The sequence below is a fragment of the Biomphalaria glabrata genome, chromosome 14 (genome assembly GCF_947242115.1).
Source record: "Biomphalaria glabrata chromosome 14, xgBioGlab47.1, whole genome shotgun sequence".
Lineage (NCBI taxonomy): Eukaryota > Metazoa > Mollusca > Gastropoda > Planorbidae > Biomphalaria > Biomphalaria glabrata.
Window position 1 is genome coordinate 35,746,269 of NC_074724.1, and position 19,698 is coordinate 35,765,966.

The 19,698-nt window shown below is 37.4% G+C and overlaps 1 protein-coding gene across 1 annotated transcript; it reads left to right on the forward strand.

Moving 5' to 3' along the window:
* The first annotated feature begins 2,863 nt into the window (after nucleotides 1-2,863).
* On the forward strand, nucleotides 2,864-19,305 carry LOC106054687 (uncharacterized). Its single transcript, XM_056009802.1, has 5 exons — nucleotides 2,864-3,129; nucleotides 7,726-8,549; nucleotides 13,137-13,252; nucleotides 16,101-16,314; nucleotides 18,156-19,305. Exons 2-5 carry the CDS (start codon nucleotides 7,913-7,915, stop codon nucleotides 18,575-18,577), a joined length of 1,389 nt encoding a protein of 462 aa, XP_055865777.1. The 5' UTR covers nucleotides 2,864-3,129; nucleotides 7,726-7,912; the 3' UTR covers nucleotides 18,578-19,305.
* The last annotated feature ends 393 nt before the right edge of the window (nucleotides 19,306-19,698 follow it).

Here is a 19,698-nt window from a genome sequence, read left to right on the forward strand (position 1 = left end):
ACTAAAGTGTGCACGACCGATATTGAACTTCTATGTAACAATCTCAGGCTACACTACCTGCCGAGAGAGTTTACATAATTTTACGCCATATTTGTGTATATACCACCCACAGCCAACACAGAGAAAGCAGCAAAACATTTACTAGAAATCGTACATATACTCTATATAACTATAAGTTCTGGTGCTGTCCGACTAGTTATGGGAGATTGCAATCATCTTTCCTTAGCTCAACACTTGCCAACTTATAGTCTTAATTGTCAATCAAGGCACGATAAAACATTGGACATGTGTTATAGCAACATAAAAATGGCCTACACATCTCGATCGTCATTTCCCCTCGGAGAGTCGGACCACACAATGATCCATCTTACATCCACGTACAAACCGGTTTAACAAAACCCGAAGTACAGTCCATCCAGTCACGGTCTGATGACGCTGTTTTACCGATACAAAGTTGTCTATAGCAGACTGGGACATGTTTGTAAACAACTGCCCAGACAGATTAACTTACCACAACTGTTAATTCGTACATCCAGTTCTGTGAAAACATAATTATATCAAGGAAGAAAATTAAAAACATTCAGTAATAATAGACCCTGGATGACCAACATTAAAAATTTTAACATTCTGTCATCATCGAGAAGTAGGCCTTCATAGAAGTCTATTTATAAGCGCTGGTTATGAGTGTTTATGTTTTTATTGTGTGTGAATGTTGTTCGTATGTACATGTATATCGTGCATCTATATTGTTATTATACAGTAGTTACGCTGAGGTTGTCAATTGTAGTCAAACTGAATTTCCATTTGTTTAGATCAATTAAGTTATTTTATCTTATCTTATCTAAATGGAATTAGGCCTATCTAAACAATCTAGATCTTATCGATCTTCTAAATTACAGACGTTTCTTCTAAATAGAAGATAATTACGTCATACAAGTGCTCCATTAGAGAATGGAATGAGTTGTCTAAATCAGCCATTGAAAACCAACGACTTGGCAGAGTTTATTAAGGCTTGTCTTCGAGTCCGAAGATTAATGAGGAATGCAGTATTTCCCGTGGATACGCAGCCCCAGCTGCGACATACATATTTTGCCACATCTATCGCCGGCATAACCATTGTCCGCCTGTGGTCTATTTAGATTTTCTTTTCGCCGTCTACATCTGTCCTCGGAAGCGGATTTTCCTTTGGTCTCAAATATGTATCCCGTGGACTTTGTAAGTGACTTCAAGCTGTCTCGTTCTAAAGCTGCCTGCAACTAGGTGCTCTTTTCTATGTCAGTTAAAGCAAGTTTGCACTTAAGCTGGTCTTTAAAGCGTTTCGGTGGGGCACCTCTGTTACGTCGACACGGCTTTCGACACGGTCAGTCGATGTGGCTTATGGGGGATTTTGACCTGGCTCGGAAGCCCACCTACGTTCCTATCCATTCTCAAGCAGTTTTATGTGGGACAAAAAGGCCAGATTGGCAGAGTTTAAGTCATTGATTTACATGCATGACTAGATTGACACATGAAATGCGTAGGATCTAATTATCTTCTTTTTTGAAGTAATATCTGTAATATATAAGATAAAGATAAAAGAATGAAGGGGCCTGCCATTGAAAGAAGTTCTATCCAAGGCAAACGATAGGGAGGAATGGAGCTACCTCAACAAAAACAAGAGTAGCCAACTTTTTAATTTGTAGGCCTATTTGAGATCGATTCTTTTATGTGCGAGCACTGCAAATTTCTCTATCACAACATCGTAGTTTCCTCTAGAAACGTAGATATAGTATTTGTATTTTCAAATGACATTTTTTTTGGCCAGATCTAGTCCGCAGTCTAGGATGGGTGTTTGCCTGTTTGGTCATCTGGTATGCGCTCTGGACGTTCGTTCGGTCATTTCGATGGCCCCAAATTTAAACCCTCTCCACTACCAAACAATTAACTACTTAATTAGTTATAACAGAAAAGTTTGCCCATCAAAAAGAAAAAAAAATGTGAGAATCGGATAAAAAGTCCATAGCGTCAAAAGATTCCGGACCCGGAGCAGCCCCCCGATGCCAACTCAGCCCCTCCCCCACGCCAAAAACCTTTAAAAACTTATACAAGATGCATATTTTTTTAAGCGTGATGGGGACTTGTCGCGTTTGCATACCGTAAATTCGACACTAGCAGCTGGGAAAAAAAGTATCACAGGATAGATCCACATGGAGAAAGAGCATAAAGGAAATGTCTCGTATTGCAGATGCCATACACAACAGAAGCAAAAAGAAGGGTGAAAATGCAAAGGCCCCTGGTGATTACATATGCCCAACCTGCGATCGCAGCTGTGTATCAAGGATTGGCCACTTTAGTTACACAAGAAGTTGCAAAGGGAAAAGATCGTCTCTCGAGACGTAAAATGCCACAGACAGAAGGGGACTTGTAGCACCACACTGCTGGTAGACAACTAAACCGCTGTTGGCGTATTATATTTTAACTTGTAAACTTAAAACTTTTGAGAACAAAGCTAAATATAACTTTTATTACAATAAAGACAAATTGAACTTGAGATGAAATGAAATAAATGTGGTAGACTTTAGTAGTAATATAAAATATTATTTTGAATAAAATCTAACTCACTATACTACAAACACTTCTTTTCACTCTGGCATTCTGGAGTCGTCTGGTGTTCCGAAGACAGCTTATGACATTCCCGCTTATCTTGCATCATTCATACTGCAGCCACCAACCAATCGCTTACTTCTTCTCACTGTCACCATAGAAACACACACACACATATACAAACTCCATTACAAGGAGTCCTCCATTCTGTTGGTTTCTCCGAATTAAGCGTCATGTTTGTTCCTTCCTGGCGGCGAGACTGTCCGGAGGAAGCGATTTCTTACGCACGCCTTCCCATGCTTAAAAAAATTAATGCTCCGCCTATGTGAAAGAAATGGCCTCATTGTCAACGTCAATGTCGGAGATACGTCGAACGCAGCTGTGATATACGTTGATGTGTAAGTGTGTCTGTGTGTGTGTCTGCGTGTGCTGCTTTAATCAGTTCATCTACAACGCGAGCACATCCTGAGATCAATACTATTGGACACTGACTCGCGTATTATAATGTGTTTGGTGAATACGAGGTACACCATCGCCACAGAACAGGTAAGTTTTGTGTTTATAAACTTATGTTTTTGTCCTTATACTTTGAAACATGAAGTCAAGCTGATTAGGTAGAAAACTTACAGATAAACAAATGGATAAAGAATTCTGCCGACCCTTCTCATCCAAGCCGTGTTTCACACTTCACGCTCATCTTTTGCTGTTTTAATGCAGAGATGTTACGTAATGTTATGATTTGTTTTTTTAAGAATATGAGATTGGAACTTTATTTTTAGATAGGCAAGACTATTTTTACCAAAACAATTCAGCATGTGAAGCGGATTTAAATTGATACTTTAACGAACTGGGCAGGCGAGGTGGCTGAGCTTAGGTCCTGGGTTCGAGTTCGGTGAAGGCTGGGATTTTGAACTTTGGGATTTTTTAGGCGCCCCTGAGTCCACCCAACTCTAATGGGCACCGACTTTAGTTGTGAAAAGTAAAGGCGGTTAGTCATTATGCTGGCAACATACCATCCTGCTCGTTAACCGTTGGCCAAAGAAACAGATGATCTTAACACCATCTGTCCTACAAACCGCAAGGTCTGAAAGGGGAATTTTTACTTCAATTTATTTAACGACGCCTTTCTAAGTAGGACTAATTGTGTTATGGCCGCTTTTTGAATAAAGGCAGCGAATGATAACTGAACACGTAGGTGTGATAGCCATTTCTTTTTATTTCCTGTTGTGTATCTCTATTCTCTCTCTCTCTCTCTCTCTCTCTCTCTCTCTCTCTCTCTCTCTCTCATTACTTGCTATTCAAGGGGATATAAAGTTCAAGGCAATCCATTGTCTCGCACCAAAGTCTAACGGTGCGTCGCCGATATATAAGTTCAGAAACACTGTTACCTTAAAATGCATGTTTTATCTTTCCGAGAAAGTAGGCCCTGCGTCTAGCCGTGTTATATTCACCTTAAACACCTTTAAGTGTTAGATAGTAGATTGTTTAGAATGCTTAGCTCTATTGTTTAAAAGTATATTCTCTCTCTCTCTTTCTCTCTCTTTGTTTCATGATCAATATGTTTGCCTCTATTGTTTAAAAGTATACTCGCTCTCGCTCTCTCTCTCTCTCTCTCTCTCTCTCTCTCTCATAATCCATATGATCAATCACCAAATCTCCAAACACAAAGTTTTGCTACCAAACCCTACATGATGCTGCTAAGATATATTATATATATATATATATATATATATATATATATATATAAGGCTTGTCTTCGAGTACGAAGATCAGTGAGGAATAAGATATATTGAGGCCATTGGTAAAAAACAAACCTCATTTAGGCAATTGTTTGAGAAAAACATTTAAAAAAGAAAAAGCTAAAATGATTTTTTAAATTAAAAAAAACAACACACCCTCTGGGTCAGGATTTTGTGTTTTTATTATCACAAAGGAGACACCGATTACTACGATAAGCAGACTCAAAAGCTACTTTGGTACCCTGGCAACCAAATCAACCAAATCATTAAATACAATTCAACCATCTCATATAAAAATTTTACATGGAAATTTTCAGTGAATCTGGTGTGAATGTACATTTTGTTTTGTAATAGTTGTGTTTTGCTTGGTGTGATGCACTAATTGTAATACTGCATTCCTTGTGGGAAAAAAAGATTATTTTATTCTTATTATTAGGTTAAAAATGAACTAATATTCCTTATCTGGCTTCGTTAGTGAGAAACAAAATTCATTGTAGTCCCTTTAACAGTGTCACTGACAAATTTTCTAGTGATGTGGCAGGTCTGCAGCACTGTCGCACTCTGACAATCAACGAGAGTTTTATTTACGGATGTTAATTCATGTTCAATTGTTCGCCTCTAATTTTGTAAAACGTTTGAGAGCTCTCATACTGCTTCAAAATACCGAGTTTTTTTTTTATTTTTACCTTTACCTATCCCTTAGCCTGTTTGACCGTTGGGGCATCATGCATGATTCGTCAACCATCCTTCTCCCTTCCTCTCTGTCTTTTGCCTTAGTTAGAACCTCAAGCAGGTCCATTCTTTTATATTGTCCTCCCATCGCTTTCTCTGTCTGCCTCTTATTCTTTTTTTCCTACCGTTCCGTGAAGGAAGGTCTTTGCGAGCTCAATGATCTAGTAATATGGCCATAGATTTTTAGCATGCGTTTTTTTTTTTTTTTTTTTTTACGATAGTTAGTAGGTCAACATGGGGTCCAATCGCTGCAGTAACCCTGCCTCTAATCTCTTGGTTTGTGATGCGGTCTTTGAATGTGTCATTTGACATTCAAAGACATTCAAAGAAGATGTTTAACAAAATTAATAAAGAATCGTATGTTAAAAACATAATTTAAAAACACTAGCAAACTTAGGTGATAGAGGACACCTATTTGCATGACACATGCGCCTTAGGGTGTTTTCGTTTAGGCTTAAGCCTGCATATTGGCCGCAGTATTGAGTTCTCACGTGGATTGTGGTCTTATAGTGAAAGCTAAATATAGCGGTTGAACTTTTTGTTTCATGTTCATTATTTGGCCTAAATAACAAGTCGATAAGACCAACACACCTGGTATACAGTACACACTTGTCCCATTTTTAGATTCTTTTATGTATGCCACTAGTCACTGAGTTTAGGCTCATTATGACTAAAGATACTCACCAGAAATTATTGGTGGAGGAGAAGCATACGATGACCTACAATACCTCTATTCAAGTCACAACTTTATGGAGGAACTTGGACGGTGATCTAAAACAAAAACTGCTTGATATTCCTAGAAATTTAACAGTTGAGAAAAGAATTTCTATCTCGTTGGCCACAAGGGGGAAAACTCTTAGTTTTGACCGTTATTATTTTTCAAGTAAAAAAATAACATAAATTTAAATTTGGCTAGTGATCTAGATCTAGGTCTATTTCCAACATTGGATTTGAAAGGAGTTTGTTCTAACTGAAGAGTTTAATAAATTAATGTTCAGGAAAATTTTGCGCATCGTCTTCTAAGTCTAGATCTAAATGTTTATCTTATCTTATAAATTACAGACGTTACTTCAAAAAAAAAAAAAGATAATTACTTGCTACGCATTTCATGTGTCTATCTAGTCATGCATATTAATCAATGACTGAAACTCATTGGAATATTATAAAGTGTACTAGGCCTATATCTTTACATTCACTTAACCAGGATTCTTTCTCGCGGAGAAGGGGAGAGGAGGTGGTGTAAACAAAGTTGCATTATTTTTTAATGTTACATGTAAATTATGAGTGAGTCTGGTGTGAATGTACACTTTGGTTTCTTATAGATATAATGTTTTTTGCTTGGTGTAATGCACAAATTGTAAGACAAATTTCCACACGGACAATAAAGATTATTATTATTATTATTATTATTATTATTATTCATTAATTTTTTAAGAGAAAAACCATCACTCTATAAGTTGCATAAAAGAGGTATTGTCTTTTTTTTAATGCTTTTTTTATATTTGTGTGTGTGTGTGAGTGTGTTTTCCATTCTTCAAATTTATGTACACAATTAGACACTGATCCTTTTTTATTTATTTATTTATTTATTTTTTTGCGTTCTTTAATTGAGCATAAGGCAAAGAAATTTCGTTTCTAGACCCCCAAAAACAAAACGGTCAAAGTGTTTCGTGTAAGAATAACGTAACTATTTTTATTTTATTTTTTTGACTATATGTACATAACTTACCAATCTTGGATGAAGTTGAAAATGTACACAATGATTCATTGTTCGAAACAAAACATAATCAATAAAAGAAATTAACCAAGTAGTTAATTAAATAGTGGTAATTAATTGGTTTTGTTCGATATTGGGAAAGGGAAATAAATTATTCGGTATTGAGAGATATGGCTGTAAAAGTGGAGTGGATCTCCCTTAGATAAGAGTTTTCAGATTAGATTTAGATGTTTTTTAAATAGTGTATTTGACTTATTTGGTTGAGTTCATAAATCTTATCTTGCAGACGCATACCTTTTAGATCATTCGCCTTACTTTATCCGGCAACGTGAGTGATTACCCTTTGTTTTCGTTTCTTTTCTTTCAACACCTAACGTCATATAAGGGACACAATTCAAAGACCTTTCAATTTGATTGATTTCCCTTTAACTTGACGTAAAAATAACTATACATAGATCTAGGGCTAGGAACCACACTTCAGAAGTCCCAGTATTTGGGGGGAAAAAAGTCTCTCGCGAAGGATAATATTGCTTACTGCCTGGTGTCTAGATTTGGGATCATTATTCGTTTTTTGACAATTTGTGGATAAATGGATATTGAGCTGGTTTATACCTTTTTTTTAGTACTATGCAGTTATGCCCCCTTCCTCCCCGCGACTCCACAGCAGCATTTTAAAAGTAGATTTCAGGAAGGAGGGATTAACCCTTAAAGTGCTGAGCTGTTTTACAGTGAGTGCAAACAAAATGGAATTTCAATTCTGATGTTTAGAGGCTAAACTATCATACGCTTTTTAAGGGTTAATCATCAATTTACAGGAAGTATTTTTTTTAACAGTTAAAACTAATGGATGGAAAGTTGATATGATTGAATTTTATTTTCCTTTTGATTTGCCTGTAATTAACAACAGCATTTTTTTTTTTTTAAATCAAGCGTGCTTTGTTTTTAATTTTTCAGGTGAATGTCCCTATCCTCTACGGGCAATAGGCCTTCATAGTTTGTTTTTTAAACACGAAAAACTGTAAACATGAGATGGCTTATGTACAGAACTTCCGACCTCATTTAAGTTGCTTTCAGTTTTCATTAATTGTAAACGTGCATTGAAGGGAAACATTCACCATATCTAGCGCAAAGACTCGTAATCATGACAACCGATGATTTTGATATGTTTTGGAGGACTCATCTAATGACGTCATCTCATGGTTACCAAATTCCAGAAACGACTATCCTGTACTGGAATGCGACAAAGTCGGAGCAGAGCAACTACCCTTGGATAAGAAGGGAAGGCACTCCGCGGTCCCACGCCGCGGCCGCTGTGGCACGCGACCTTATGACCCAGGTGAGGGTAGCAAATAAAAGGACCATCATCTCGGTGACCATTGTCCAGAACTACAGCCCTTGCCTGGACTGCGCCGATGAACTTCTTAAGACGATCCAGCTCGCCAACGAGAAGCAGATCCGACTGGATATGTCCATTTCCTTTGTTGCACTGAAAAACATTCGACGTCCATCCTGGCTTTGGCGTGGACTCAGGGAGGCCACCACGGACATCCCAGTGAACGAATCCAATGACAACGCCTTTGCTTTGCTTCAGCTGAACAGTGCTGGTGTCCGGTTAACGACTTTTACTCCGGACACTTGGAAGTTTCTTTACACTTTCCTGGGAAACGGATTTCCGTCAAACTCTCCTGGAAAATTTCTAGATGGGAAATTTTCTAGCACTGACTCAAGGTTCGAGGAAGATAGACTGATGCAATTAGATCTGGAACAAATTTTTAAAGGTCAGTTCTGTAATCTATCTATCTATGTACATATCTATCTGTCTATCTATTTATCTATCTATCTATCTATCTATCTATATATCTATCTATCTATCTATCTATCTATCTATCTATCCATCCATCCATCCATCTATCTATCTATCTATCTATCTATCTATCTATCTATCTATCTATCTATCTATCTATCTATCTATCTATCTATCTATCTATCTATCTATTTATCTATCTATCTATCTTTCTAATTAAAATGTATTATATCTATCTATCTAGCTAGCTATTTATCTATCCATCCATCTTAAGAAGATCTCTGAGTCCACCTAACTCTAATGGATAAGAGACATCTGTTGTAGAAAGTAAAGGCGGTATCTATCCATCCATCTTAAGAAGATCTCTGAGTCCACCTAACTCTAATGGATAAGAGACATCTGTTGTAGAAAGTAAAGGCGGTATCTATCCATCCATCTTAAGAAGATCTCTGAGTCCACCTAACTCTAATGGATAAGAGACATCTGTTGTAGAAAGTAAAGGCGGTATCTATCCATCCATCTTAAGAAGATCTCTTGAGTCCACCTAACTCTAATGGATAAGAGACATCTGTTGTAGAAAGTAAAGGCGGTAGCTCAATGTGGGCCGCATTGCGCTATCGTTAACCGTGGGCCAGATCTGCCCCAGATCTGCCCCATGAATTGCAAGTTCTGGAAGATGAGCTTGGTAATTAAGTTGTGAAACAAAGGATCTCGGGATCGAATCCCTATAAAGATTTGAATTTTGAACATGTGGATTTTTAGGACGCGTGTCGGTTACCTGACATAATTTGGGAAATAAAGGCGGTGGGTAGTTGGCCACATGACACCCTAGTTAACCGTATGCCATATAATCAGATGAGCTTTACATCATCTGCCCCCCCCCCCACACACACACACAGATCGCCAGGACTTAAAATTGTTCCTTTACTTTAAAAAAAAAACAACTTTTCCCAAGCAGCGTTGCCGTTTGTGACCTTTGCCCTAAGCGTTCAAAATGTCACACTGAATTTGTCTCCTTTTTAAAAATGATTTTAAACTGTCTATTTATAAACTTAGCATTTATTTGGTTTTTTTCTTCTTGACCTGTAGGCCTACATGTTGGTCTAATTCACGACACATCTGACTTTTTAGACCAAGTGAGGTCAAACAAACAAACATTTTACAAAAATGTCAATTCTTTTTCAAAATACTATCTAGGGTTAGGCCAATATTAGAATATGCATCCTCTGTTTGGGATCCCTCAACGCAAAAAACAACAACAACATAAGAAACTAGAACAAATAAAAAAAAAAACACTGAGTTTTATAACAACCGAATATTCCAATTTAATTAGAGTAACACCATCAGTAAACTCACTAAGAGACACTTCAGGAAAGAAGAATAAAAAGTAAAGTAGCTATAATACATAAAACACTAAACCATAACTTACAAATAGAAAAACAAAACGAATGAAATACTCAGTAAGACTGAATGATAGGGGCACATTTCTTATTCCATAAGCTAGAAAAAACTATTACAGGTGCTTCTTCTTCCACAAAGCTAACGGACGGCTGCCTGGTCGTGCAGTTTGCGCGCTGGACTGTCGTTCAGATTTATCGATGGTCCAGGGTTCAAACCATGCCCGCTCCCATCCCCCGTCGTCCTGCGGGAGGTTTGGACTAGGAAGTAATTATCTTCAACTCTGAAGGAATATCCGAAACATGTAAAACATTTTACAAACATTTAACGACTTAGCTGAGTTTAAGTCATTGATTAACATGCATGACTAGATTGACACATGAAATGGGTAGGACGTAATTATCTTCATTTTTTTTTGAAGTAACGTCTGTAATATAAAATAAGAAGAATAGTTAGCAGTTGTTAGCTCTAAAATGCACAAATTGGCGACTCTTATTGTTCTATTAAATCTATTTTCTTCTCTCTCTCCATGTTGTGTTTGTTTTGTTCGTAAAATGTTTGGCAGGTCGCGAATGGTCCTTCAAATTTGAAGATACTCTATTTCCTAATCCAAACCTCCCGTAAGACGACGGGGGATGGCAGCGGCCTTGTTGTGAACCCGGGACCATCGAAACGACCGAACGACAGTCTAGCATGCTTGCCGCGCGACCTCCTGTATGCCCTAAATGTTTATGTTTCATTTAGCTCTTATATGTTTATGTTTTAGGCCTATTTATTTCCTATATGTTTATATTTATATCTGTCCGCTATATGTTTATGTTTTATCTAAATGTTTATGTTTTATATATTTCCTATATGTTTATGTTTATATCTATCCCTGTATGCTTATGTTTTATCCATATGTTTATGTTTTATTTATTTCCTAAATGCGTATGTAGTAAATATTTCCTACATGTCTATGTTACGAACATACATTTATGTTTTATCTATATGTTTATGTTTTATTCATTTCCAATATGTTTATGTTTTTATCTATCCCCTGTATGCCTATGTTTTATCTATATGTTTATGTTTTATTTATTTCCTTTATGTGTACGTTATATATTAATGTAACTATTTCTTGTATGTTTATGTTTTATCTATACTTTTATGTTTTATATAGGCTATGTCCTACATGTTTATTTTGGCTTTGGAATTCTATGATGGCTTGTATAGGTCACGCTGATGTGGCTATTTCGTGTTCTGTTCATAATTCTTGGTTTTCTCCCCTGAAGAATGTTCACATTTGATTAGCGTAGGCTAACACCATTAGTAAAATCCCTTAATTTAGAGATATATGCTTCATGACAGCAGACCAGGAATTCTAGGCCAACAACAATAAATCTGTGCGATTAGAAATATTTGTACCAATTTTTTTTGTCTTAGCGCTATATCATGCTTTTAGCTTTCTTAATGCGCTGTGAACTAATCCCATATCTGGACCAGTTGGGAAAATGGAGGGGGAGAAAGGGCTATCTGGGTGAATTTTTACCGTATTCGATTTTTAAAAGCAGTTACAATAAAAAAGGGGGGAATTCGAACTCATGGCTCAAGCCACCTCAAGCTGACATCCTAACTACTCTGCTAGTGAGGCGCCTATTAAAACAGAAGATTGTGTTGTTATCTATTGTTTGGTTAAAGTTACTTTGAATCGACGACCTATAAAGGGGACTAGTTCAGCTTATACCACCACTTCAGTCAAGTACAATGTCTTTCCTTGTTCGACATACCAAGAAAAAAAAAATTACCAATAGTTAACTAATTGAATAATTTTTAAAACTGATCATTGTGTTGTCAGGTAAAAAAATAATAATTGTGCAAAATTTCAGCTTGATCCGAGGTTGAGTGTGGGAGAAATAACGTGCACAAACTTTTTACCAAAGAGACAGAGTTGAAATAAGATTTGTAAAAACACAGCCTAATAAAATACTTAGGCACAAAGACAAAGGCGCATTTCTCATTCCGTTTGGTAAGTCCAATTTGTAAAAATGCTCCTTCTTCCCTAGTGTCACAAGTATGGAACGGGTTATTCAATCAATAGTTTTCCGAATCAGCAGTTCAAATCTCTAATTAACATGCTTGAGTAGATCAACACATGGATATGGAGAATGGCGCAATTATCTTCTCGTTTAAAGAACAGTCTATAATTTACAAGATAAGATTCGAATATAAATTTTAAGTTAATGTTTTAAACAAGCGTTTTGCGATTGTATCTCTAGAAAAATGAAATAAATCGCCATTACCCAAGAGTTGTCAGCCATTCAGCCGTCGATCAATATTGAATGCTAAGATGAATGCAAAGTTAGACCAACACTATCTTTCGACCCTCACTCGGCAAAGGTTTTTATTTGCAGCTGGATAAGTGACATTAGATTTGGCCAGATCCGACCATATTTGACGACGGAGTCAACAAAAAAGCTATGGCCGTGGCATTCGTACTCTCCCGCCTTGACGTCTGCAACGCCGTGCTAGCGGGTATACCCGATGAAAAATCGCCTAACTGCAGCGAATTCAGAACAACGCTGCATGAATCGTCCTACGGAAAACAAAACGAAATTCTGCTACTACTCTCTTGCGCTCACTCCATTGGCTTCCAGTCAAAGCAAGAACTGACTACAAGGTGGCTACACATTGTCATCAGTGCATCTACAATAAAGAAACGCCCTTGTACCTTAGCGAACTGATCACTCCCTAAGTCCCTCAGAGAGCCCTGCGCTCCATGGACTCAACACTTCTAGTGGTGCCTCGTTTCTCCCTCAAAAGCTACGGTCTGCGGGCTTTTTCTGTGCACGGACCAAATTTTGGAACTCACTCCCCATTGACAGGATGTAGGCGGAGCATTCAAGAAGAACATTAAGACATACCTGTTTAAAACTTGTTCTAGATTAGCTTTCGCGATTATGTTTGTAATGCTATCACAGCGCCTTGAGCCTACATCGTGTTTGTTAACAGTGCTCTATAAATTAAATTACTATTATTAAACCATGACCTTCATTTAGGAAAATAAATAAATATATATCACCTAATACTGTTATCTACTGTTATCAATAGAATGCAACGAATTTATCACAGACCTATAAATATTCAATTCATACATGTCTAATTGTATTTATCTTAACTGCAGGTGTCTTGTTTTCCCCTGAATGTCAAAGCGCAGATAACTGTGTTCTTCTTCTGGAGTGGAATCATCCAGTTGTGTCCCTTGAACGAATACAGGATTACAGGATCACTTGTAAAAAAGTAAATTGCTTACATTGGTAAAATCATTCAAATTAGATCTAGCGACTCTTTTGACATAAAAACACTAAAAACGTACATTACACATTTAAATATAAAAAAAAAAAAGTTTTAAAAGTACACAGAAAGAAGATAAAAGCACATTTCTTATTTCATATGCTAGAATAGACTACTACGAATGCTTCTTCTTCCCTAGTGCCACCAGAGCATGGGACGAGTTGAATAAATCAGCCAGGAAAACCAATCACCTTACGGTTTTAAGTCTCTAATTAACATGCACTTATTGATTAATTAACACATGAATAAGCGTAGGCAGGGCCAGATTAAGGGAGGGCAGGAAGGGCTGCCGCCTAGGCTAGGGCATTCACAATAGAGAAAAAAAACATCTTTCGATGGGTAAGCGACTATATGCTTTTCTATAACATTTTATTTTCGCATTTTTACGAACAAAAAACTGTCATGATTATTAACTCTTTCTCTCCGTAATTATTTACCACATTCTGGTGGAATCAACGTTAGTATTGTCAGTTACGAGAGATGGGGAAGAGTTAAGTGTCTTTTAAAAGTGTGCTCGTATTCACGTAATATAGATCTACTCCGGATTTACTAAATTTACATTTTAGGTTGCTAAAATATGCATATTAAATAATTTCTTTCCTAAAACGAAGGAAAATTGAATTACATTTTAAAGTGCTCTCTTTATTTTATAATATGACATGCTTGAAGATATTGTCTTTTTTTTTGTTTGTTTTTTTGTTTGTTTTTATATGAATAAGTGGATTTTTTGTAAACTTTCGAATAAGTTTAGGGGCATCCACATACTTATATCCGGCCCTGGGCGTTATGTTTGGGTCGTTAATAGCCTTGTAAAGTAGCCTATACGTTACTCTGATTTTCAATGTCAAGGTCGGTAAGATGCCTTGATCCGATTATTGAAATAGTGCTCTCAGTGTGTTATCGTGTTGGGAACACAGAAGACGGGTTAGGGTTAGGGTTAGGGAACACAGAAGACGGATCGTGTATTTCGTGTACACACCAGACCTAGACTGATCTGACTTGAGGCGACATCTGTCGTAAGAATTTCATAATGCTAAGCTATTATCGGCATGTAAGTAAAGTTTCCTACGCAGACCTAGCGATCTATGGGGCAGATGAGATGATGTGAAGGTCATCTGTTTCTGTAGCCCACGGTTAACGAGGGTGTCATGTGGCCAGCACAACGACCAACCGCCTTTACTTTTCCCCAGCTATTGTCAGGTACCCTTCAGAGCAGGGTGTAATCAGAGACTCCATAAAGATTCCGAAATAAAAAAATCTCAGTAGTCTCCAGGATTCGAACCCGGCGCTCCTCAGCTTGGAAACCAAACGCTTTATATAACTCAAGCCACCTCGCCACATGGCACGCGATTTGGAAGCAGATGCCAAACAGATGGGGACAGTTGGAAAGACTCGTCCAGAACCGAGACGCCTGAAGCTGGTTGGTGGCCTATGCCCCAGAAGGGACCACAGACAGAGATGAGACCTCGCCTCCTACCTTTACTCTGTGTTAATATATTTTATAATCAGTTCTTCTTTTCACCCATCCTGCCCCACTCTGCCTTGTACTGAAAATAAATTAGCTCTAAAATGTTTCGATCTTTGTGTGTTTGAACATGAGCATTGTGACTGAGTAGTATAGCGCTTGGTTTTCCGAACCGAGGAGTCCCAGGTTTGAATCTTAGTAAAGGCTTGGATTTTGAACTTTGAGATTTTTAGGACGCCCCTGTGTCCACCCAAGTCTAATGGGTACCTAACATTATTTGGGGTAAGTAAAGGTGATGAAATTGAGATGCTATAAAAGGATCCTAGGTATATCATACAAAGACCGCAAACGAAGAGATTAGAAATGGCAACTGGGCCTCTCGACGACATGCTGTCAAAAAAAAAAAAAAAGCAAAATAAGAGTGTATGGGCATATCACAAGGTCCTTAGGGCTCGCAAAGACCTTCCTTCAGGGAACAGTACCAGGAAAAGAAAAGAGGTAGACAGAAAAAGTGATTGGAAAACATTAAAGAACGGACTGCCCTGTCATTTGAAGAGATTCTATTTAAGGCAAAAGACAGAGAGGAATGGAGAAAGATGGTCGACGGTTCATATGTGGTGCCAAAATCGTTCACCAGACTAAGGGATAGGTGAACGTGATATCGTTTCGCCCTTCTCAGTACTAAAAAGACAATGTTCATCTGAGTCGTCTCGTAGAGCATTTCTTATTGTGGATGTAGACCACCATTCCGCTCAAGAATTCTCGCCCTTATAAATAACAGGGATACGTTGCATCTGCCAGGGCGTTAAAGAGGCCAGTCTTTACCATGTTGTTCCTTTTTCTTTGCCTGTTCGCTATAATTTGCTGTCCATAGGAAGTAGATATGCATCAAATATTCCTTGAGGGTTAGGGATTACTCTGTATCATTCATTCTGTCCTAACTAGGTGTTCGCTAACTTGCTGTCCATGGGAAGTAGATCTGCATCAAATAATCCTTGATGGCTAGGGATTACTCTGTATCATTCATTCTGTCCTAACTAGGTGTTCGCTAACTTGCTGCCCATAGAAAGTAGATGTGTATCAAATAATCCTTGATGGCTAGGGATTACTCTGTATCATTCATTCTGTCCTAACTAGGTGTTCGCTAACTTGCTGTCCATGGGAAGTAGATATGCATCAAATAATTCTTGAGGGCTAGGGATTACTCTGTATCATTCATTCTGTCCTAACTAGGTGTTCGCTAACTTGCTGTCCATAGGAAGTAGATATGCATCAAATAATCCTTGAGGGCTAAAGATTACTCTGTATCATTCATTCTGTCCTAACTAGGTGACGGTGAAGAATAAAGAGGCTGAGGACAGATTTTGGAGAATCGGGCAGGTCTTGGACAAAGAAGGTATAAAAGTCACGGTGCCCGGCGAGATGACCTGGTGGAAGGTCATGGGACTGGACGCTGACGCTTTTTATGACGTGACAGTGGAAGCAACAATCAAAGGAATGGTGGTCAGCAGTGCCAGGAAGATCTTCAAGACCACCAACAAAGGTAATTCATGACCACTAGCAATAATTTAAGAAATGTTTAGAAACATCTTGAAGACCACTAGGAAATGTAAGCAAAGGTAATTCATGTTTAGAAAGATCTTGAAGACCACTAGGAAATGTAAGGAAAGGTAATTCATGTTTAGGAAGATTTTGAAGACCACTAGGAAATGTAAGCAATTGTAATTCATGTTTAGGAAGATCTTGAAGACCACTAGAAAATTAAAGAAAGGTAATTCATGTTTAGAAACATCTTGAAGACCACTAGGAAATGTAAGCTAAGGTAATTCATGTTTAGAAACATCTTGAAGACCACTAGGAAATGTAAGCAAAGGTAATTCATGTTTAGAAACATCTTGAAGACCACTAGGAAATGTAAGGAAAGGTAATTCATGTTTAGGAAGATTTTGAAGACCACTAGAAAATGTAAGCTAAGGTAATTCATGTCTAGGAAGATCTTAAAGACCACTAGGAAATGTAAGCAAAGGTAATTCATGTTTAGGAAGATCTTGAAGACCACTAGGAAATGTAAGCAATGGTAAGTCATGTTTAATAAGATCTTGAAGACCACTAACATTTCTGATAGAGCTCTTTTAATGTCAATAACTGTTATGTTGACTAAAGGTATTGCTTCTTGTAAATGTATCTACCAGGTATGAACATTTAGTTCTGGCTGATTCAATTTGCATGGCGACTTCCTGGAATGGACTATTATTTTTTTAGTTCAACTGTTTAAAGCGTTGCTTGTGTTTGTCTGCCCTTGGGACCTTTTATCTAGCAAACATGACTTCACATCTTTCGTTATGCTTGGCCAGGAGAAATGTAACATTCTTTTCTTTGTTCTAGACATATATGTCCAGAATAAGGTTTGATGTGTCTGTTCAATGGCTTCATCTCTGTATTCGCTTCGTTTCATGTCAAAATATGGTTCATTTTTCAATTCTAGATTTATCTTCTTCTATGCTTTTTTTTAATAGCCTTGATAAAGTAGGGTGATGGTGATATACCAAAGGTGATTAGACTATTGATGGTAGCTGCATAAAAAAAAGTTCAATTAGTGTTTAGTCTATTGTAAATTTTCCTAGTTTCTTAATATAGAAAAGTCTTTAGGTTATCTTGGGTGTCCAGATTTTGACAGTGTGTTAGTCCTTTTATTAGTTTGTTATTTGTGGTTGTGCCTAGTTATTTATATTGTATTTTGTTTAGGTTTGATTTGTTATCTGAGTCTCTGTAGGCTGGTCATTTTATTTTCTAAAATTCCACATTTGAATCAGTCAATCGATCCTGATTTTAGTTTAACTATTATGTTATTGTTGTGGACGGTCGTTAACTTGTAGTATCAAACTGCTGGTAGACAACTAAACCGCTGTAGGCGTATTATATGTAAATTTATACAACTTGAAATAACTTGAATAAACTTCTTTTGTGAACAAAACTAAATAGAAATTTTATTACAATATAGATAGATTGAACTTGAAATGAAATGAGATGAAATAAATGTAGCACACTTAAGAAATAAAATAAAATGATATTTAAACTAACTCACTACAAAAGCACGTTTTTACACTCTGGCATCCTGGACTCGTCTGGCATACGGGTACCAAAGACAGCTTACGACAGCGCCACTTATCTTGCATCATTCACACTGCTTAGCCACCAACCAATCGCTGACTTCCTCTCACCGTCACCATAGAAACACACACAAACACACACACTCCATAGCAACCAGATAGAGTGAGCTGATATAAGTATACATACACACTCCATAACAGTTATAAGACATATTCATGCTTGCTTGCGCAATGTACAATGCTCATCTTTTTTTTCTTCTGCTTCTTGTTTCAGTTCCTATACCTGCACTACAGACACCTGTCATGGTGAGAAAGTCCAACGTGACGTCACGCCCCAAGTCAGGGTCCGTCACATCACCCACAGTCCGCTCACCCCAGTGCCCGACCCCTACGCCTCTCAGACGCTCCAACTCCATTCGCGACTCCACGCCCTCCAGCAGCCGGAGCTCCATCACATCCGACTTGGGGATCAGGCTTGGGAACGGCCACCTCGCTGAGTCCAGTCTTCAAAGAAGCAGTTCTCTTCGCGTGGCTTCCAGCAGGAACTCCATCGCCGGCAGCGTTCCCGAGAGTAGAGCAGCGGACCGTGGTGGAAGCACTTCAAACCATACTATCAGCAATCCCTTCACTAGTCTGAGAAGAAAATTTAGAGCAGCTTCCGTGTCCAATCAAACTTCGACAGAAAGCAAATTTTGACTTCTTTACTTGCTTGATTTATTGCCAACTTTAATTTGACCACAAAAACTTTTTGGATTTCATGCCCCGTTTACTGGTTAATGTTGATTAACAAAACAAACATGTTTGTCTCATGGTGCAGATAAAGACTTGGTTTTTTAAAATGAAATCGGATCATTTGCAGTAAATTCAAAAATACACACAAAAAAGTCACAAAGGTAGTAGCACATTTCTTATTCCATATTCAAGAACAAATTCGTACAAGTGCTCCTTTTTCCCTAGTGCCATTAGAGAATAAAATGGGTTGCCTGAGACGGACAGGAAAACCAACGACTTAGCAGATTTTAAGTCACTGATTAATATGCATGACTGGATTGACACATGGAATGCATAGAATTTATTGTATCTTGTATATGAAGTAACGTCTGTAATTTATAAGATAAGATTATTTAATCTCTGTTTCGTTATTTTGAATATTGTTATTTTTATCAAATTGAGAAAAGACTAAATCTGGCTCAACCAAAATGGCTAAAACGGATTTTTAGAAGTAATATACAGTCACTTAACAGAGATAGGATCTCAAACAAATAAATTCTATGCCAAACTGGGACTCTACCACTTATTGAGGTTGTGACCGAAGAAGCATGAGGTTTGTGGGACATGTTCTCCGACATTATGAATTACGCTTAAAACTTGTTATTTTCTTGTAATTTTGTTTTTCATGTCCTAATAAATTTAAGTCTATTGAATATGAGCGTTTGTTTTTCTCTATGCAAAAAAAAAAAAAAATCTTTTATTTCTTTTTTTACAAAGCTTATAATTTACCGGCTAATATCAACTCAATCTGTGTGTCTGGTTAAAAGTTTGTACACGTTATTTCTCCGACACCCAATCTGGGATCAAGCTGAAATTTTGCACAATTATGTCTTTTACCTGACAACACAAGGATCAATTTTAAAATTTAACCAATTAGTTAATTAACTATTGATAATTAATTATTTTGTTTTGTATCTCGAACAAGAGAAAGAAATTGTACTTAACTGAAGCGGTTGCGGATAAGGTGTATTAGTCCCCTTTATAGGTCGACGCTTAAAGTAATTTTGTAACAAACAATAGATAACTATACTATCTTCTATTTTCAT

Coding starts and splice junctions, on each gene's coding strand:
- LOC106054687 (XM_056009802.1), top strand. CDS start 7,913: ATGACAACCGATGATTTTGATATGTTTTGGAGGACTCATCTAATGACG. Junction 8,550..13,136: donor TCTGGAACAAATTTTTAAAG/GTCAGTTCTGTA, acceptor TCTTAACTGCAG/GTGTCTTGTTTTCCCCTGAA. Junction 13,253..16,100: donor ACAGGATCACTTGTAAAAAA/GTAAATTGCTTA, acceptor TGTCCTAACTAG/GTGACGGTGAAGAATAAAGA.